Consider the following 22,656-nt stretch of genomic DNA (forward strand, 5'->3'; position numbering starts at 1 on the left):
AGGATCTGGGCCTATGACTCCATCATGGACTAGGTGCCAAGGATGGCTAGACAGTCGGTGCTGAACATGCATTTGTCCTTGTTGTAAGTTAGGTTAAGGATTTTTGCGGAATGGAGGAATTTATGGAGGTTGGTGTCACGATCCTGCTGGTCATGGCCGCAGATGGTGACGTTATCGAGGTACGGAAACGTGGCCAGCAAACAGTACCGGTCAACCATTCGGTCCATCTCCCGTTGGAAGACCGAGACTCCATTGGTGACACCGAAGGGAACACTTAGGAAGTGGAAGAGCCGCCCATCTGCTTCGAATGCTATGTATTTGCGATCGCTAGGGCGGATGGGGAGCCGGTGGTAGGCGGACTTGAGATCCACCATGGAAAAGACCTTGTATTGTGCAATCTGGTTGAACAAATCAGATATGCGGGGGAGAGGGTACGTGTCGAGCTGCGTATACCTGTTGATGGTCTGACTATGCTTCTTCCCGGTCTTTACAACCACTACTTGAGCTCTTCAGGGGCTGTTGCGAGCCTCGATAATGCCTTCCTTCAGTAACCGCTGGACTTCCGGTTTGCAAAAAGGGAAGGCGGCTCGACCTTGAGGGTCGCGAGGCTGCAGACAGTGAGGGAGGGTATAGGGCCGCCGAATTTAAAAGTTAAACTTTGGAGGTTACATTGGAAGTCTAACCCTAGGAGCGTGGCCACGCAGAGGTGAGGGAGGACGTAGAGGGGGAAATTTTTTAATTCCCTTCCCTGGACCATGAGATTCGTACACAGAACCCTTTGATCTCTACAGAGTGAGACCTGGAGGCCAGGGAGATTTTTTGATTAACTGGGTTGATCGGAAGAGAACAGCGCCTTACCGTGTTGGGGTGTATGAAGCTCTCTGTGCTCCCGGAGTCGATCAGGCAGGATGATTTATGCCCACTGATGAGCACAGTCGTCGTCGCGGTCGCGAGCGTTCGGGACCGAGACTGGTCCAGGGTCACCGAGGCAAGTCGTGGCAAAAGCTGGAAATTTTCTTCGGGCGATGAATAGTCATCCGAATCGGGGTCCTGAGACTCCAGCCAAGATGGCGGTGCCCACTGGTCGCACATGGCTGGGGATGTGCAAGATGGCGGTGCCCATCTGTCGCACGTGGTCCCTGAGGAGCAAGATCGTGGCGCCCAGGCCCACACGTGGCTCTGGGAAAGGAAGATGGCGGCACCCGCTGGCCGCACGTGGCTCGTGAAGAAGGTTGAGATAGCGGTCCCATTTCGCTCCCGGAGACCGCAGCGACCGCCCGGGCCTGGCATACCGCCACGAAATGACCCTTTTTGCCGCACCCTTTGCAGGTAGAGGAGCGGGCCGGGCAAAGCCGCCGGGGGTGCTTGGCTTGCCCGCAAAAATAGCAGCGGGATCTCCCGGGGTTGCCTGGTAGTCGTGCCGCACAAGACTGCGGGGGATGGGGGATGCATCGGAGTCGGCCTTGGGGGGGTTCCACGCTGCACAAGGGGCTGCCGCGCGGTCGGGGACATATTCCCGGGCGTTTCGGGAGGCTACATCCATGGAGATAGCAAGGGCCTGTGCCACCTTGAGGCTGCGTGTCTCTTTTTCTAGCAGCCGCTGGCGGATTTGGGAGGACAGTATACCTACAACGAGTGCGTCCCGGATCAGAAGTTCTGTGTGGTTGCTGGCTGAAACTTGTGGGCAGTCACAGTTCCTATCTAACACCAGGAGTGCACGGTAGAAGTCCTCCAGTGATTCCCCGGGGATTTGCCGCCTCGTCGCTAGCAGATGTCGGGCGTAGACCTGATTCACTGGGCGAATATAGTGTCCTTTCAACAGGGCCATGGCGGCCTCGAAGTTCTCCGCATCCTTGATGAGGGTGTAGATCTCTGGGCTCATCCTCAGGTGAAGAACTTGCATCTTCTGGTCCTCTGTGGGTGTAGCTGTGGCCGTCCTGAGGTACTCGTTGAAGTTCGCCAGCCAGTGTTTGAAGGTTGCTGTTGCGTTTGCCGCGTGGGGGCTGAGTTGCAGACACTCCGGCTTGATTCGGAGCTCCATTCTTTAAACTCTAGTACAATAAATTGATGCTCGATCAATGACTCCAGAAGTGAGATTGGATGACAATTGAAGGCTTTATTGTACTAGATGTTTGCCCCAGCAGCACAGGTACAGAACACAGCTGCTGGGGAGACACTGGCTCTTATACTCTGCCTTACTGGGCGAAACCAGCAGGCAGGCTTCACCAATGATACAGCAGTCTCAGGTACTTCCCCACACCAATGGTCTTACAGTATTGTCCAAGGTATCGTAATACCCCTAATACCGACCACCACAAAGCCCATATGAATAAGCGAACTGGTGCAGGACATCCGGACTTTACCTTACCATTGTAAATGGCCACAGATGCCTGTGACCTGGGGATAGGGATACTTGCTATTACAAGACAATAATGCAGCAATATGGAGACCAATAGAGAGGGATATTTTTTTTTTAAACCAAGTCCATGCCAAAAGAGGTATTCCACCACTGAAAAGGAACCCTTAGCATTGTTACTAGCCCAACAGCACTTTGAAGTATATGTTCTGCATGACAATAAACAAAATTTAGTTTATACAGGCCATATTCCTCTTTCATTTATAGAAAAGTTTAAAACCCAGAACGCAAGATTATTCAATTGGAGTTTTATTACAATAGTTCAATATTAAAATTGTATGCATCTCCAGAAATAATTATGTGATTGTGGATGCTTTGTCATGTGTGTAAAGGCTGACTAGTTACCAAAATAGAGACTGGGAAGGGAATTTATATAATGGGTATGGATGAATGCATATTTGCTTGTAATTTACGTCTTGATAGCTCATAATGAAATGTCCGTGCCCTGATGTTTCAATCCTCTAGGAAGATATGAGAAGGCCTATTTGACCCTTTATTTTTGCTGTTATCATTATGATCCATGGATGCTTAATGGACATACACCTTTAAGTCGAGCAAGGGATGAGGAATTCAAAAGTTACAAAAGCGAACTGTGCTCACCTTCGGACAGCAGAACTCAAACTTTTCGGCACCTGAGAGATTGGTGGGACTCTGATTGGTTGCCTGATGGCCAATGAATTAGCCAAAAGGCCGTATTCTGCCCAATAACAGGCGGTGATTGGAACCAGTCCGGGTGGGATGATTCTTTTCAGAGAACCAAGGAAGGACAGTTGGAGTTCTGGACACTCTCAGTGGAAAGAAGCTGCTCTCTCTCTTTCTCTCTTGTTTTTTTTCGCCAGAAAAGCTGCATAACTGCTGTATTTCAGAAACTGCAGAGACCTGAATGAATCTACAGTGAAAACCATTACAAACGGAATGCAGAAACCTCAAACTGAAAACCTAAATGGAAGGATGGAATGCTCGAAGACCATAATCTGGGTGGAGTCTACACGTTCTCCCTCTGTGTGCGTGGATTTCATCCGGGCGCTCCAGTTTCCTCCCATAGTCCAAAGTTGTGCAGATTAGTTGGATAGGCCATTCTAAATTGCCCTTAGTGTCCAAAAAGGTTAGGTGGGGTTACTGGGTTACGGGGATAAAGGGGATAGGGTGGGGGTGTGAGGCTTAAGTAGGGTGATGTTTCCAAGGGCTGGTGCAGACTTGATGGGCTGAATGGCCTCCTTCTGCACTGTAAATTCTATGATTCTATGAAATGGGCTGTGATCTACTGGCCTCGCCGCATCCGACTCACTGCAACAAGGCCGTTAAATCACGTGATAGGTCTCTCACAAGATTTAACAGCTTTGTTACACCTTGCACAATCTAACAAGATTGGCAGGGGCACTACCATGGTTCCAGGCTGGCAGCGCCAAGGTGCCCTGGTAGCATATTGCCCATGCCAGATACCAGACCCAGGTGTTCCCTGCTATTATGAGGTGACGTGCGGGGAGGCTTTAAGGCCTCCCTCATTGGTAAGTTAGGGCATTGGCGGTGTCTAGAGGCCGTGGTGAGGGGTTCAGAGATTGGGGCACCATTAAAAATGGCACCCCGATCTCTTCTTTCACTAGCGAGCAGAGCAATTAGTGCAGGAAATGGGATGATTTGAGGCCTTGGCAGGGCGTCATTGGCCGAGGCCCAGAAATGAAGCAGAGTCCCATTTAATAGCAGGGTCATTTTCGGCACTGCTAATGCCAGGAAACACCCAGTGACACGCGCCCTACAAGGGACTCTGTTTGATTTCCATTATATTACGCTCAAAGTCTCTTATCCTTTTAATTATTATTGTACACCCCCTCTGCTCCCCTGTGTTTGTTTGCCTTCGGTCGGGAATGGGTTAACAATGAGATAATAGTTAACCATTAAATTTGCTGTATATTTCATTGTAGTTATTGTTATTAATAAAATCAATTGCGTATAATTTACAAACCCAGTAACTGTAGCTATTGGGCAGCCAAAGGCCAAACACTTAGGGTGTTTTTCTAAAAAATATTTTTAAAATTTTATTATGTTGCAATTCTGGGTCAAGTGGGAGGGAATTGACGGTGCGATTGCCCAGGAGGCCTTAACACTTCACTGTGTACAGAGGGCAGACCTGCTCTAAAATAATAATCTTTATTAGTGTCACAAATAAGTTTACATTAACTGACCAACCCTTACAGTGTACATAGTGAAGAGCTGCTCTATCCCACTGACATTAATACCAAATCCTACAATGTGTACAGAGGACAGAAGTGTTCTATCCCATTGACAATAATAAGAAATGAGACACTGTACAGAGGGAAGAGCCGCTTTATCCCATTGACATTAATGTTAAACCCTACAGTGCAGTCACAGTGCAGATCTGCTCTATCCCATTGACATTAATACCAAACCCTACACAGTGTCATTCAACCTTTTTTGCCTGAGACCTGTTTTTACTAACTGGCCATCCTTCGAGACCCACATCAGACAACCTTCGGGACCCACACCGGGTGGCCTTGCAGCCCACGCTGCCTGAACATCACACCCACCATTTTTGCTTACCTTTAACATGATAGGTGAGCCTGCTTGGTCCTCACGATCTCATTTGCTTTGTCATTATAGAACATAGAACATAGAATGATACAGCGCAGTACAGGCCCTTCGGCCCACGATGTTGCACCGACTTGGGAAGTCAAAAACTAAAGGCCATCTAACCTACACTATGCCATTATCATCCATATGCTTATCCAATAAACTTTTAAATGCCCTCAATGTTGGCGAGTTCACTACTGTTGCAGGCAGGGCATTCCACGGCCTCACCACTCTTTGTGTAAAAAACCTACCTCTGACGTCTGTCCTATATCTATTACCCCTCAATTTAAGGCTATGTTCCCTTGTGCTAGCCACCTCCATCCGCGGGAGAAGGCTCTCACTGTCCACCCTATCTAACCCTCTGATCATTTTGTATGCCTCTATTAAGTCACCTCTTAACCTTCTTCTCTCTAACGAAAACAACCTCAAGTCCATCAGCCTTTCCTCATAAGATTTTCCCTCCATACCAGGCAACATCCTGGTAAATCTCCTCTGCACCCGTTCCAAAGCTTCCACGTCCTTCCTATAATGAGGCGACCAGAACTGTACGCATTACTCCAAATGCGGCCGTACCAGAGTTTTGTACAGCTGCAACATGACCTCATGGCTCCGGAACTCAATCCCTCTACCAATAAAGGCCAACACACCATAGGCCTTCTTCACAACCCTATCAACCTGGGTGGCAACTTTCAGGGATCTATGTACATGGACACCGAGATCCCTCTGCTCATCCACACTGCTAAGAATTTTACCATTAGCCAAATATTCCGCATTCCTGTTATTCTTTCCAAAGTGAATCACCTCACACTTCTCTACATTAAACTCCATTTGCCACCTCTCAGCCCAGCTCTGCAGCTTATCTATGTCCCTCTGTAACCTGCAACATCCTTCCACACTGTCTACAACTCCACCGACTTTAGTGTCGTCTGCAAATTTACTCACCCAACCTTCTGTGCCCTCCTCGAGGTCATTTATAAAAATGGCAAACAGCAACGGCCCCAGAACAGATCCTTGTGGTTCGCCACTTGTAACTGAACTCCATTCTGAACATTTGCCATCAACCACCACCCTCTGTCTTCTTTCAACTAGCCAATTTCTGATCCACATCTCTAAACCACCCTCAATCCCCAGCCTCCGTATTTTCTGCAATAGACAACCGTGGGGAACCTTATCAAACGCTTAACTGAAATCCATATACACCACATGAACTGCTCTACCCTCGTCTACCTATTCAGTCACCTTCTCAAAGAACTCGATAAGGTTTGTGAGGCATGACCTACCCTTCACAAAACCATGCTGACTATCCCTAATCATATTATTCCTATCTAGATGATTATAAACCGTATCTCTTATGATCCTCTCCAAGACTTTACCCACAACAGACGTGAGGCTCACCGGTCTATAGTTACCGGGGTTATCTCTACTCCCCTTCTTGAACAAAGGGACCACATTTGCTATCCTCCAGTCCTCTGGCACTATTCCTGTAGCCAATGATGACATAAAAATCAAAGCCAAAGGCTCAGCAGTCTCTTCCCTGGCTTCCCAGAGAATCCTAGGATAAATCCCATCAGGCCCCGGGGACTTATCTATTTTCACCTTGTCCAGAATTGCCAACACTTCTTCCCTACGCACCTCAATGTCATCTACTCTAATAGCCTGCGTCTCAGCATTCTCCTCCACAACATTATCTTTTTCCTGAGTGAATACTGACGAAAAGTATTCATTTAGTATCTCGCTTATCTCCTCAGCCTCCACACACAACTTCCCACCACTGTCCTTGACTGGCCCTACTCTTACCCTAGTCATTCTTTTATTCCTGACATACCTATAGAAAGCTTTTGGGTTTTCCTTGATCCTACCTGCCAAAGACTTCTCATGTCCCCTCCTTGCTCGTCTTAGCTCTCTCTTTAGATCCTTCCTCGCTTCCTTGTAACTATCAAGCGCCCCAACTGAAACTTCACGCCTCATCTTCACATAGGCCTCCTTCTTCCTCTTAACAAGAGATTCCACTTCTTTGGTAAACCACGGTTCCCTTGCTCGACCCCTTCTTCCCTGCCTGACTGGTACGTACTTATCAAGAACATGCAATAGCTGTTCCTTGAACAAGCTCCACATATCCAGTGTGCCCAACCCTTGCAGCCTACTTCTCCAACCTACACATCCTAAGTCATGTCTAATGGCATCATAATTGCCCTTCCCCCAGCTATAACTCTTGCCCTGCGGGGTATACTTATCCCTTTCCATCACTAACGTAAAGGTCACCGAATTGTGGTCACTGTTTCCAAAGTGCTCACCTACCTCCAGATCTAACATCTGGCCTGGTTCATTACCCAAGACCAAATCCAATGTGGCCTCGCCTCTTGTTGGCCTGTCAACATATTGTGTCAGGAAACCCTCCTGCACACATTGTACAAAGAACGATCCATCTAATGTACTCGAACTATATCTTTTCCAGTCAATATTTGGAAAGTTAAAGTCTCCCATAACAACTACCCTGTTACTTTCGCTCTTTTCCAGAATCATCTTCGCCATCCTTTCCTCTACATCCCTAGAACTATTAGGTGGCCTATAGAAAACTCCCAACAGGGTGACCTCTCCTTTCCTGTTTATAACCTCAGCCCATACTACCTCGGAAGAAGAGTCCCCAATTATGTGCTACATTTCTGCTGAGGACTTCAGTTGATGCTTTCAGTTCTCACTGCATCCATTGAAAAGAATCAAGAGCTTTGTCCTAGAACTCGCCATGGTTAGTTTTCAAATAAATTTGAAGTTTTGAGAGTTTTAAACTGTCATCCGTCAGTATTTCCCTGCATATAACACACATGAGCTTTGCATCCTGATTTGCAGTGGCACAATTAATAAATCCATACCTGAAGAAATCATCTTTACGCTGCTTTGTTCCTGATTTCAGATTCTTCTTAATAGGTTGTTCATCAGAGGCTCTGGGGCTCACACCAGCTCTGCTGGCAGCTACAAAATGGAGAAATTTTTATCGCGCCCACTACACATGGCATCGGCATCCAGGGCACGTGACCTGCTCTCTGCCACCGCTTCTGGAGAGAAGACGCCATTGATTTTTTTAAAAGAATCTGCTCCAGGGTCAGTATGCTGAAGTCAGGAGCAGAGAGTGCTTCACAGGGTCCAGGCCTGTGCACTGCTGAGGGGGCACACATAGCCAGCATTTTGACTATGCTCGAGGCTGGCGTTTTGAAAAGCCCGTCGCGGCCGTTGGACATTTCTCGACAACTTGCCCGCAACCCACCTGGCAGGTCGACACCCCGAGTTTGAAAATGACTACTCTACATTCTGTACAGAGGGCTGAGCTGCTCTGTCCCATTGACATTAAAACCAAACCTTACACTGTGTACAGAGGGCTGGACCCAGTGACATTATAGCAATAACAAACTCTACAGTCTACAAGAGCTGAGCTGCTCTATCCTATTTGCATTAATACCAAACTCTACACTGTGTGCAGAGGGCTGAGCTGCTCTGTCCCATTCAGACGCTAACAGTAAACCTGCGGTAAACCTGCCCCTTCACTGATCTGAAAACATCTCGGATGCAGCTATAAAGAGTCGGGGCAGCTGCTTACCCGTGACCTGGGCCACCCAGGCGGCCGTTAGAGCGAGGATCAGCCTCCCTGACATCCCCCAATTCTCTCGATCTTTTAACGTTTCGGGGGAAAATTTTCCCTCCGCCGGGGGGCGGAAAATGTAAAGAAAACTCCACAATGTCCTTGCGGCTATTTTATTGATCACTCAGTCTCTCCGTGTCCGTTAATTTTCCGTTGGATTTTCACCGTCCTCGTGCCGGAAACTTCCCGCCATTTCCCGAGAGCTGCCGCGCCTGCGCGCTCGCAACCCGCCGAGGCGGTCTGCACAGGGCAGCTGGCAGCTCCTGACTCTTATGGCCAGAACCCTCAATAGCTTTACCACCTCCTTCCTGTGCTTGCCCAGCCTGCCCTGAAAAAAGTATAGAGGTGATTTTCCAAAACCACTCCCTGCAGCTGAGAACCACTTCCTGGATGTAAGAGTGTATTTTGAACTTTGGAAAGCCATGTACACCACATTACGGCCATCAACCCTTCACGAAAAGCAAATTCGTTCAACACCAGTTACCCTGAAATCCATGCTTCATCCTCATTTGTAAAAAGTCACTGGCAATTTTGTTCTGGATTATCCATTCTGCAAGAACATGGAACATACAGTGCAGAAGGAGGCCATTCGGCCCATTGAGTCTGCACCTAAGCCCTCACTTCCACCCTATCCCCGTAACCTAATAACCCCATCTAACCTTTTAGGACACTAAGGGCAATTTATCATGGCCAATCCACCTAACCTGCACGCCATTGGACTGTGGGAGGAAACCGGAGCACCCGGAGGAAACCCACACAGACACTGGGAGAAGGTGCAGACTCCGCACAGACAGTGACCCGGCCGGGAATTGAACCTGGGACCCTGGTGCTGTGAAGCCGTAGTGCTATCCACTTGTGCTACCGTGATTCCCAAAAGCTTTCCCATCATTGAGATCAAAATGTAATTGCTGGATTTATCCCATACCTATTTTGGAATATGGAAGTAACAGTTGCAATTCTCCAGTCACCTGGCATCAAAGGTGACACCGTGGCAATACTGCCTCACAGCACCAAGGACCCGGGTTCAATTCCGGCCTTGGGTGACTGTCTGTGTGGTATTTGCACATTCTCCACAGGTCTGCGTGTGTTTCCGTCCAAAGATGTGCAGGTTAGGTGCATTGGCCATGCTGAATTTTCCGTTCGTGCTCAGAGATGTGCAGGATAGGTGGGATCATGGGGATAGGGTGGAGGAGTGAGCCCAGGTAGGTTGTGTCATATTCTCTAGACTGGCCAAAGTGAATGATGCACTACAGAATATTTAGTTTAAAATAATTTATTGTAATTTATCTGCGTGATAAGATAACTAGGATAACTAAAATAATAAACAATTAACACCAAACAACTAGTGTGGAACCATTGCAAATACATCTATATCCTAGCACGACCAACTCCCAGATCACATGGTCATGTGATGGGCTTACAATGCCATCTAGTGGTCAGAGGTCTGCATAATATTATGTGCAAACTTGCATTATGCATATCATCACATCCCCATTCCTTTGGGTTTGTTTTTAATTTAGAGTACCCAATTAATTTTTTTCCAATTAAGGGGCAATTTAGCGTGGCCAATCCACCTAGCCTGCACATCTTTGGGTTGTGGGGGCGAAACTCACGCAAACACGGGGAGAATGTGCAAACTCCATATAGACAGTGACCCAGAGCTGGGATCGAACCTTGGACCTCGGCGCCGTAAAGCAGCAGTGCTAACCATTGTGCCACCGTGCTGCCCATCCACCTTCCTTTGTAAAAGAAAATTATTTACAAACATTAAATTACATTTTACATTTCAACATGCTTAGCTATTTACATGTTCATATATTTTTTGTTTTGCTTTACAGTCTGTTACACGTTCAGCCTTTCGGCTTGTGCCTTATTCTTGTGGATTTTCTCAGTGTTTGCTCAACTAGCACAGGCTCTTCATTTTGTTTAATATTTGGGGCCTCACGGTAGCATGGTGGTTAGCATCAATGCTTCACAGCTCCAGGGTCCCAGGTTCGATTCCCGGCTGGGTCACTGTCTGTGTGGAGTCTGCACGTCCTCCCCGTGTGTGCGTGGGTTTCCTCCGGGTGCTCCGGTTTCCTCCCACAGTCCAAAAAGATGTGCGGGTTAGGTGGATTGGCCATGCTAAATTGCCCGTAGTGTAAGGTTAATGGGGGGATTGTTGGGTTACGGGTATACGGGTTACGTGGGTTTAAGTAGGGTGATCATTGCTCGGCACAACATCGAGGGCCGAAGGGCCTGTTCTGTGCTGTACTGTTCTATGTTCTATGTTCTATTTGTCATTTGTGAATGATGTTGTTCATATGCTGATGTAGCATCCTCTTGTTGCATTGGTTCCTCCTCTTGTTGTGTTGGTTCTGTATGAACTTCCGATGTTTTAGGACCATTGTATGCTTCTTCTGGTGGTTGCATCACAAATGAAATGAAATGAAAAATGAAAATCGCTTATTGTCACGAGTAGGCTTCAATGAAGTTACTGTGAAAAGCCCCTAGTCGCCACATTCCGGCGCCTGTTCAGGGAGGCTGTTACGGGAATCGAACCGTGCTGCTGGCCTGCCTTGGTCTGCTTTCAAAGCCAGCGATTTAGCCCAGTGTGCTAAACAGCCCCTCGTTGCCGTCCTTTGAGCAAAGCTCTTCTCTTCCATCTCAAAACAACACCTTCATCCGTCAAGCAAGGTATGATTTTGGACTGGCTGGTGGCAGTACCTTTGCCTGTTTAGACCATCTATTGCCTTTGGAGTCTTCTACTCTCACCGTATCCTCCGACTGCGGAGGTTGAAGCCTTTTGACAGGCCTATCATAGAACCCCTTCTGCCTCTTTTTCTGAGAGCTCAATTGTGTCGCTAATGAGTGGTTCATGGGCTCATTAGGAAAACAAGGTAGAGTCATGAGTAGTTTCCTGTTCGTTAACATTTGAGCAGGCGAGAGGCTATTGACTAGCTGTGCCAAACAATAGCGGAGGAGCTCAACATATGTATCCTCACAATTGTCGAGTGCTTTCTTTAAGGGTTGTTTGACAATAGCTCTTTCCAGCTTGCCATTCGACTGAGGGTAATGCGGGCTGGAAGTTACATGCCGGAAATCATATTACCGCGCACATTCCGTCTATTCATTGCAGACAAAACAAGGATCAGTATTGCTCATGACCGCATCTGAAATGCCATGTCACGCAAATAATTCTTTGACATTCTTGATAACACATCTTGCCATTGAATTTGTCAACTGCGCTATCTCTGGGTAGTTCGAGAAATAGTCTATGACCAGAAGATACTCCTTTCTATTGAAATGAAAATGGTCCACGTCAACCTTCTGACAGTAGTGACTGTCTCGCCCATCTGCATTGGTTCCTTGTTCTGCATGCGCCAAATTCTTTGGCATGTTTCACAGCTGTCCACCACCAATTCGATGTCCCGGTTGATCCTCGGCCAATAGACTGTCTCCCTGGATCTCCTCTTGCAATTTTCCATCCCTAAGTGCCCTTCACGCCACTTGATGAGGATCATTGATGGCAATGCCTGTGGAATCATAATCCATTGATTTCACAACATAAATCTGTTAACGCCACTTAATTCTGCTCAAATATTGTAGAAACTAGAACATGATCCTTTGGGCCATCCTTCATGGATGTTCTTTATAATTTTCTGCAACATTGGGTCCTTCTTAGTTTCTTCTCTAATGACCTTTGACTTATTGTCAGAGACTGGCAGACACTCTGTCACCATGTTAACGTGGACCTGTACGTCTTCATGTGATTCCTCAGTACCAGTAGCTCTCGAAAGTGTGTCAGCCATCATAAGATGTTTACCCGGCGTATACACTAATTCAAAATCATACCGCTGCAAATTCATGAAAACGTGTTACAGTCTCGGCGACATCTCGCTAAGATTTTTTTTTATGATGGCGACCAGTCCTATGGTCAGTCTCCACAATGAAAGTTGGAAGCCCATACACACAATCATGTAACTTTGTTGGTCCATTAATGAGCCCAACACACTTTTTTTCAATTTGTGCCTATCGTTGGTCAGTGTCGGACATCGCCCTGGATCCATACGCACTGGCAGCGAATCGCCTTCCAGATTCTGCTGAGGCAGGACCGCCTCTAAGCCATCCTGTGATGCATTGGTTGAAATTCTTGTGCTCTTGGCTGGGTCAGAAAAGGTGAGCACTGGCACTGTGGTAAGCAAACCCTGCAGCGCCTGCCATTCTTTTTCATGCTTGCCAGATCACTGGAGTGCTGCACCTTCTTTATGGTCTTCCTCAGATGTGCTGTTTTGGCTGCCAATTTGGTGGTAAAATTGGCTTTTTATCCCTAGGACGTGGCATCTGTAGAATTGCCCTTATCTTGTCTTGATCGGGCTGAGCCCCTTGTACGGCCAGCCTGTCTCTTGGGAATGTGATACTATGCACCCGACTTGACATTTCACCCTGTTTAACTTCAGACCGTTTTTTCTGAAAATCTTTAGGGCCCTTAGCAGATGCTTATTATGTTCTTCCCGAGTTGAACCCCAAATAATAATCATCCGCATACACACGGACCCCAGGGATTCCTTCAACCATATGCTCCATGGCACAAGGAAGTATCTCCAAAGCCGAGATGTTGCCAAATGCATCCATAAAACACAATACCTCCCGAAGGGTGTGTTGAATGTTCACATTTTTGTGCTTTCTTTATCTAGCTTCAATTGCCAGAAGCCTTGTGATGCGTCCAATTTACTGAAAGAGGTTGCTCCTGCCATTTCACACGTTATCTTCTCCCTTTTTGATATAGGGTAGTGTTCCCTTTTAATATTAAGATTCAAATCCCACGGATCCATGCAGGTTCTTAAGTCCTAATTACGCTTCTTAGCATAGACCGTGGAATTAATTGTTATTGGGTTACAGGGATAGGGTGGAAGTGAGGGCTTAGGTGCAGACTCAATGGACGTTCTGGTGTATGGACAGAATTTATAGCACTCAATGGCTTTGTTTCTTTCGGAGAGCAATGCTGATCGAATTGTTTAAGCACTTCTTCGAAGGTTTTGCTGTCAGCCTCGTTTTCAAATGCAAAAGTATTGAAAATCTCATTTGCTTGCCAACCTGCTACAATGATTGGATTGGATTGGATTTGTTTATTGTCACGTGTACCGAGGTACAGTGAAAAGGATTTTTCTGCAAGCAGCTCAACAGATCATTAAGTACATGGGAAGAAAAGAGAATAAAAGTTAATACATAACAGGGCAACACAAGATATACATGTAACTACATAAGCACTGGCATTGGATGAAGCATACAGGGTGTAGTGTTAATGAGGTCAGTCAATAAGAGGGTCATTTAGGAGTCTGGTGACAGTGGGGAAGAAGCTGTTTTTGAGTCTGTTAATGCGTGTTCTCAGACTTCTGTATCTCCTGCCCGATGGAGGAAGTTGGAAGAGTGAGTAAGCCGGGTGGGAGGGATCTTTGATTATGCTGCCCGCTTTCCCCGGGCTGCGGGAGGTGTAGATGGAGTCAATGGATGGGAGGCAGGTTTGTGTGATGGACTGGGCGGTATTCACGACTCTCTGAAGTTTCTTGCGGTCCTGGGCCGAGCAGTTGCCATACCAGGCTGTGATGCAGCCCCATAGGATGGTTTCTATGGTGAGCAGCAATGCGATATACCTCTCATCGGTCTGTGCCAGCAGACTAAAAGTTTCAACATAAAGTTTAAACTGCTGCTTAAATACCCTCCAATTTTCAGCGACATTACTGGTAAATCAAAGCTGTTGAGGTGCCTTGATACCTTCCATTCCAGGCTTCAAAGTTTTACCGCGTGTTGAGCAAGATGCCGGTAGCTTGCAAGGTTAGTCGCAAAGGTTTGTTTATTTTCTTATCCTGCAGAGTTATCATCAGTGTTTTGGATTTCTTTGTTCAAAATCTTCAAGTTTTCGTTAAATCATTAATTCTGGTACCATGTCATGTTCTCTAGACTGGCTGAAGTGTATGATGAACTACAGAACATGTAGTTTAGAATAATTTACCGTAGAAGAATTGCATGGTAAGATAACTAGGATAAATGAAATAATAAACAACAAACACTAAACAACGATTGTGGAACTACTACAAATACGTTTATCTCCAAGCACGACCAACTCCCAACTCCCAAATCACATGGTCACATGATGGGTTTACAATGCCACCTAGTGGTCAGATGACATACATGACATTATGTATAAACTTGCATTATGCATAGCATCACAGGGTGCTTTTTCGAAGGGCCAGTGCAAAGTCAAGGGGCCAGGTGGTCTCCTTCTGCATTGAAGGGAGTCTATGAGAACTAGAAGATTAAGGATGGCAGATTGATGTAGCTGCTTCCATCCAGACCATCATTGGGCATGCAACTCTGCAGTCTACTAGGGATGTAAACACTTCAAAGGGATAAAGGAAGCACCTTCATCCTGAGGTGCCCTTGGAGAGGTAAGTAAAAACTGAAGAGGATAGAGGATCGATTAACAGACAGGAGACAGAGTGGGAACAAGTGTTCAAGTAGGGACTAATGGAGAGCTGCAAAGATCTGTGCTGAACTGTGAGGAGGACACAGAGAAGCTGAAAAGAGATGTAGATGGGTTAAGTGAGTGGGGAAGTGTGAGGTTGTTCACTTTTGTCATAAGAATAGAAAAGCAGAATAATTTTTTAAAGGCTTGAAACGTGTAGATGTTGATGTTCAGAAGAACTGACTGTGTACTCTTACAAGCAAAACAGAAGGCTATGATTGCAGATACAGCAAGCAATTAGGAAGCTTTTATTGCAAGAGAATTGGAGTACAGGAATAAGAAAGTATTGCTATCATTTCACAGGGCTTTGGTGAGACCATGCCTGGAGTAGTGTGTGCAGTTTTAGAGGAAGGATATACTTGTATTTGAGGTGGTGCAACAAAGATTCACTAGATTGGTTCCTAGGATGACTGAGTAAATTGTGTCTTTGTTCCCTGGAGTTTAGAAAAGTAAGAGGTGACCTCACTGAAAAATACACGATTCCAAAGTGGGTTGACAAGGGTAAGCAGAGAGATTGTTTCCCTTGGCTGGGGAATCTAGAATATAGTGAAATGGTCTCAGGATAAGAGGTTAACCATTTAGAACGAGGATGAGGAGACATTCCTCTGCTCACAGAGTTGTGCATGTTTGAAATTCAATACCCTCGAGAGTTGTAGATGCCCCATCATTAAAATATATCGAACGCTATGATAAATAGCTTTTTGGTCTTGTGATGAATGCAGGATTTTAGATACATTGGATGACAGACATTCGGCAATTTGAGGGTTAAGAGCCTGGGTTAGAGCGTGTTTGACTGCAGTAGTCATGTTTTTAAAAGAATATTGTTTTGCAAAACCAGAAAGCTTTCAAGAGCCAGAGGTAAAATTCACCAGAGTAAAAGGCATGTGCTCATGCACTGTTGTTGATTAAGTGGATCCCTGGGGAGATAATGCCATTATTGGGTGCAGGTAAGGCATTCAGATGCTTGGAGGAAGCGTTGGAGTTGAGTTCTAATCTGGCTAACGCTTTAGGCCACAAGTAAGGTCTTTTAAAGCAGTGCAGACTTGTCTGAGGACAAGGGGGAAGCCGAAATAAACCAGTTGAAAAGCTTTTTGAAGACATACAGCCAGAATCTAACAGGAACCAAATCTGACCTGGAAAACAAGTACTAATCTGTGCCATTGGGATTGAGAACTGTATATTTTTCCTTTCTTGTTGTTTAATTGGAATAGCGATAGTAATTAAGGATATTGTATTCACTGTATTAAATAGTATTATTTGAGGGGTAATTGTAAGCTATTTTGGGTGTGATTTTAAATATTTAATACAGTATTGTGTTAATAATAAAGTTTTGTTTCAAAATACCAAATCCCCGTTTCTTTGTGAAATCACTACTGGAGCGAAGTAATCTTTCTGCACAATCCTAAAAAGCCTGTGGTAGTATTCTTGTGGAGTGTGAGTTACTATTGGTGGAGAAGGCTCGCTGCTCATTGGCCCAAGTGTTGCTTTCTCATTGGTCAAGATGAAGGTAGCTCCGCCCCATGAGACGGAGTTTAAGAACCCGTGTTTCCCAGCAGCCATCATTCTTTCTGTACTCAAGCTGCTGGGGAAACCTCTTGTAGATTAAAGCCTTCAATTCAGATTATTCATTTGTTTCTGTGGTTATTGATCGCGCATCAATTTAATCTACAAGTTTTAAAGGATGGAGCTCCGCATCAAGCCGGAGTGCCTACGACTTAGCCCCCACGCAGCTAATGCATCAGTCACATTCAAGCACTGGCTGGCTCAGTATGGCGGAAAACGTACCGACGAGGGAGCAGAAGCTACACATCCTCCACTCGTGCATTGGCACCACCATCTACACGCTCAACGAGGACACGGCCGACTACGACGCAGCCATGGTACTGCTCAAAGGACACTTTATCCGGCCAGTAAATCAAGTCTACGCTCGGCACTTACTGGCTTCGAGGCAGCAGATCCCTGGTGAGTCACTGGATGATTTTTACCGTGCACTCCTTGTACTGGGGAGGAACTGCGGCTGCCCACAAGTGTCTGCTACTGAGCACACTGAACTCCTCATCCGAGACGCTTTTGTTGTGGGCATGCAGTCCCCACAGATCCGCCAGAGACTGTTAGAAAGGGAAACATTGAGCCTCACGGAGGCACGGGCCCTTGCTAAATCCCTAGATGTCACGAACAGAAACACCCGCTCATACGCCGCCGACCGCGCGGCAGCCCCCGTGCAGCATGGAATTCAACCTCCCTTTCCCCCACAGACTAGGACTCACCCCAGGCCTGCGCCGCAAGATGCCCTGAAAAACCCGCTGGGCCCCGCTGTTATTTTTGCGGCCAGGCGAAGCACCCCCAACAGCGTTGCCCAGCCCGATCAGCAACGTGCAAGGGCTGCGGGAAGAAAGGCCACTTTTTGTCCGTCTGCCAGGCCAAGGCAGTTGCTGCGGCCCTGGGCAGCGACCGCGGGACTCCCCCTCTCTCTCTCCAAGTGCCCCGTGCGGCCTGCGAACTTCTCTGCCCCCATCCCCCAACGCCACGTGCGGCCTCTGGGCACCGCCATCTTGTGCCTCTGACGACACATGCGGGGGACGGGCGCCGCCATTTTGTCCACCCCCCGCCATGTGCGACTGATGGGCGCCGCCATCTTGGATCGGCTCCGAGGACCCCGGAGCAGGTGACTACGCACCGCCCGATGACAACTCCGATTTTCTGCCACGACTCGCCTCAGTCACTCTGGACCAGTCTCGACCCCGCACCCTCTCTACGGCGGCGACAAAGGTCCTGCTCAATGGGCACAAAACAACTTGCCTACTGGACTCCGGGAGCACGGAGAGTTTTGTACACCCTACCATTTTAAGATGCTGCGCTCTCCCTGTCTAGCCCGTCAAGCAAAAAATCGCCCTGGCGTCTGGCTCCCATTCAGTGGTGAGCACGGGGTATTGTGTTGCGGACCTCACGGTCCAGGGGAGGGAGTTTAAAAATTACAGACTCTGCGTCCTCCCCCACCTCTGCGCGGCCGCACTCCTGGGGTTAGGCTTTAACCTCCAGAGCCTAACATTTAAATTCGGTGGCCCTATACCTCCTCTCACCGTCTGCAGCCCTGCGACCCTCAAGGTCGATCCCCCATCCTTGTTTGCAAACCTCACCCCGGATTGCAAACCTGTCCCCACCAAGAGCAGACGATACAGTGCCCAGGACCGGGCCTTCATCAGGTCTGAGGTCCAACGGCTCCTGAAGGAAGGGGTCATCGAGGCCAGCAACAGCCCCTGGCGAGCTCAAGTTCTGGTGCTAAAGACCGGGGAGAAGAATAGGATGGTCATAGACTACAGTCAGACCATCAACACGTTTACGCAGCTGGACGCGTACCCTATTCCCCGTATATCCGACCTGGTCAACAGGATCGCACAGTGCAAGGTTTTTTCCATGGTGGACCTCAAGTCCGCCTACCACCAGCACCCCATCCGCGCGAGCGATCGCAAGTACACTGTGTTCGAGGCGGACGGGAGGCTCTACCACTTTTTAAGGGTCCCCTTCGGTGTCACAAACGGGGTCTCGGTCTTCCAACGGGAGATGGACCGAATGGTCGACCGATACGGTTTACCGGCAACCTTCCTGTATCTCAATAATGTCACCATCTGCGGCCACGACCAGCAGGACCACGACACCAATCTCCGCAAATTCCTTCAAACCGCAAAACCCCTGAATTTGACTTATAACAAGGATAAATGTGTGTTTAGCACCGACCGCCTAACCAGCCTCGGCTATGTAGTGCGAAATGGAGTGATAGGCCCCGACCCGGAATGCATGCACCCCCTGATGGACCTCCCCCTCCCCCACTGCTCCAAGGCCCTGAAGCGCTGCCTCGGGTTTTTCTCGTATTACGCCAAGTGGGTCCCCAACTACGCCGACAAAGCCCGTCCTCTCATCCAAACGTCCACTTTCCCCCTGTCGGCGGAGGCCCGCCAGGCCTTCAGCCGCATCAAAGCAGATATCGCAAAGGCCACGATGCATGCTATCGACGAATCCCTCTCTTTCGAGGTCGAGAGCGACGCGTCCGACGTAGCTCTGGCAGCCACCCTCAACCAAACGGGCAGACCCGTGGCCTTCTTCTCCCGTACCCTCCATGCTTCCGAAATCCCCCGTCCTCAGTCGACATTGGAAGCATTACCTGGCCGGCAGGAGGTTCACCCTCCTCACAGACCAACGGTCAGTGGCTTTCATGTTTGACAATGCACAGAGGGGCAAGATAAAAAGCGACATAATCTTACAGTGGAGGATCGAGTTACCCACCTACAACTGCAACATCTTGTATCGTCCTGGGAAGCTAAACGAGCCTCCCGATGCCCTGTCCCGCGGCACCTGTGCCAACGCACAAGTGGACCGCCTCCGAGCCCTCCATGTGGACCTCTGCCACCCGGGTGTCACCCGCTTCTTTCATTTTGTTAAGACCTGCAACCTGCCCTACTCCATCGAGGAGGTCAGGATGGTAACGAGGAACTGCCACATCTGCGCGGAGTGCAAGCCGTACTTCTACCTCCCCGAAAAAGCGCATGTGATAAAGGCTTCCCATCCCTTTGATTGCCTCAGCATGGACTTCAAAGGCCCACTCCCCTCTACCAACCGCAACATGTACTTCCTCAATGTGACTGACGAGTACTCCCGCTTCCCGTTCGCCATCCCCTGCCCCGACATGACCACAACCACCATTATAAAAGCCCTCCACAGCATTTTCTCCCTGTTCAGATTTCCCGCTTCCATACACAACGATAGGGGGTCCTCCTTTATGAGTGCCGAACTGCGTCAATTCCTGCTCAGCAAGGGCATTGCCTCAAACAGGACGACCAGTTATAACCCCCGGGGGAACGAACAAGTCGAGAGGGAGAACGGTACGGTCTGGAAGACTGTCCTACTGGCCCTACGGTCCAGAAATCTCCCAGTCTCCCGCTGGCAAGAGGTTCTCCCAGACGCCCTCCACTCCATCCGGTCGCTACTTTGCACGTCTACAAATCAAACTCCTCATGAACGCCTTCTTGTCTTCCCCAGGAAGTCTTCCTCAGGGACCCCGCTCCCGACCTGGCTGGCTGCCCCGGACCCATCCTGCTCCGGAAACACGTGCGGGCACACAAATCGGACCCATTGGTCGAGAGGGTCCAGCTGCTCCACGCTAACCCACAATATGAGTATGTGGAGTACCCCAATGGCCGACAAGACACGGTCTCTCTACGGGACCTGCCGCCCAATGGATCCCCACCGTCGCCCCCCGCACCAGCCCCACCCACCCCCCTCTAACCCCAACTGCTCCCCGCGGTGCTCCCCTCCCTGGCCCGCCAACTCCCTCACCTGCGCCGCTAAGTGGACCAGACCCCCCCCCCCCCCCCCCCCCCCCCCCCCACCACGGCCTGGCCCTCACCAGCTCCGTCTAGGGATGTTGAAACCTCTACGAGGACCAGATCATCGCTCCCGGAGTCATGGACGCCCGCATCTCCAACATCTCCGACGAAGCTCCACCGGTCACAGAGGATGTCCAAGGCCCCGATCGTCTGATCGAGTCGATATGAACTATTAATGGACCCTTTTTTTTCTCTCTGACTCTGTAAATAACCTGACTCTGTAAATAATTTGCCGTGTGATAACACAACTCTGTATATAGTTACGGGTCAGTGGGCAGCCGCCGTTGGAGAAGTATCACCCCATATCACTAGTCATACTACCAGTAGATGGTCCCACCTGCACCGGATCACCAGTCCTGGCTGGATGCCCCCCGGCTTCTCAACGAGCACCCTCCCCCCCCCCCCCGGTTCCTTTCTCAACAAGGGGTGAATGTGGTAGTATGACTAGGGGTACTACTACGGTATCTGGGAGTGTGAGTTACTATTGGTGGAGAAGGCTCGCTGCTCATTGGCCCACGTGTTGCTTTCTCATTGGTCAAGGCGAAGGTAGCTCCGCCCCATGAGGCGAAGTATAAGAACCTGTGTACTCAAGCTGCTGGGAAAACATCTTGTAGATTAAAGCCTTCAATTCGGACTACTCGTTTCTGTTATTGATCGCGCATCAAAGCTAAACTAAAATATTGGAGTTTCGGTCCAATATCCTTGCTACTGTTGGGGTCTGGTCTGAGATCATAATAATCTTGCAGTGAATCAGAGATCTGAGGGGCAGATGGGAAGGTGGAGGTAAGGCTATTCACCAGCCACAATCATATTGAATCATGGAGCAACCTGAAGGGTCTCTTTGCTCTTCTTGCAATCATATTTCTTATGCTTTTATGATCTTAAAGTCAGAGGGACCAAGAAGTCACGTCTATAAGGTCTTCCTTGTCCATTTGGGGCATGGAGCCTCCAACTCAGGTGGATAGAGTTCAGGTATGGGGCAGACCTGGAAGGCAGTAGCAAAGAAAACAAATAGGTAAATCAGAAGAAACTTCGCTATCCAGAGAGAGTGGTCATAGTATGGAACTCACCACCTCAGGGCAGTGATTAAGGAGGAGGAGAGGCACTACCGTACTGGTATTATCACTGGACTAGTAATCCAAGGCACTGCCCTAAGGGATCCGGTTTCAAATCCCACCACGGCAGATCGTGAAATTTGAATTCAGGTTAAAATGTCCTTTAGGGAAGGAAATCTTACCCGGTCTAAAACATGATTATTTTTTAAGGCAAGACAAAACCAGCAAGGCAGCAGAAACCAAATGTTAAGGCAGTTAGAGGTTAACAATTACACAGTGCTCCCAGTTAACAGAAATCAGATGCTGGAACCCCCCTCTCTTCTTCCTTTGCCTCTTCGTTCCTTATGTTTTCTACACTAACCTCTCCTCCGCCTTTTCTCTCACACCTCCACTCTTTTGCCCCTCCCTCATTTCCTTTTACTCTTTCACTCCAACTGCATTCCTGCCCCTAGTTTGTTCTCCTCTTCTCAGCATTAGTTGGGTTTAATCCAACATTAATCACTTAAAAATCGTGGTTACTTCACAGAGTTGGAATTGCAAAGTGGAATGAGTGTTCTTTCTGATGAAGTTTTTAATTTGGACCTCTGACGTTGGAAGATATCAGCCCAAACCGAAATGTTGCCTTTTACACATAGCCACACACTGCTACACGAGGAATTGTAAATAGCATTGAACATGATGCAATTAGCAGTGAACACCCCCACTTCTGACCTGTTGTTAGAGGAAAGGTCATTTTTATGGACAGAAGGGAGATTATTTAAACTGTCTGATTTCTCCTCTCCATACCCGTCTGTAAACAGAAAGGTGTTTTATTTGTTTTCGATGTCCCCTTCTCAATGTTGGCATGTTTCCCCCAACCTTTAAATTTGAAGCGTTCCAATCCTCGATGAACAACTTGCGCTGCAAGCTCAAGGTGCGATAAAATCACAAGACAGTTGCTTATTTCACACCCACACAAACCACGGAGAGAGGTTTTGCAACATCTGCGCCTTTTTCACTCACACAACACAAAGAGGGGTGGGGAAAGGAAGGAGGTTCAGGATACAACCACTAGTTGGGCGTTTACATGTGACAAG

At 48.1% G+C, this 22,656-nt stretch overlaps 1 protein-coding gene across 3 annotated transcripts in view; it reads right to left on the reverse strand.

The window, feature by feature from the left end:
* LOC119979068 (complement receptor type 1-like) overlaps positions 1 to 8,756 on the reverse strand; it is a 333,444-nt gene extending 324,688 nt beyond the window's left edge. For all 3 annotated transcript variants that reach the window (XR_005463633.1, XM_038821049.1, XM_038821050.1), the window contains exon 1: positions 8,598 to 8,756. Coding sequence is in view for 2 of the 3 variants with exons in the window: in XM_038821049.1 (XP_038676977.1) it covers positions 8,598 to 8,652 (55 nt within the window). In the remaining variant the exon portion in view is untranslated. The remainder of the gene's footprint in view (positions 1 to 8,597) is intronic.
* Positions 8,757 to 22,656: the final 13,900 nt, after the last annotated feature.

The sequence above is a fragment of the Scyliorhinus canicula genome, chromosome 15 (assembly GCF_902713615.1).
Source record: "Scyliorhinus canicula chromosome 15, sScyCan1.1, whole genome shotgun sequence".
Classification (NCBI taxonomy): Eukaryota; Metazoa; Chordata; class Chondrichthyes; order Carcharhiniformes; family Scyliorhinidae; genus Scyliorhinus; species Scyliorhinus canicula.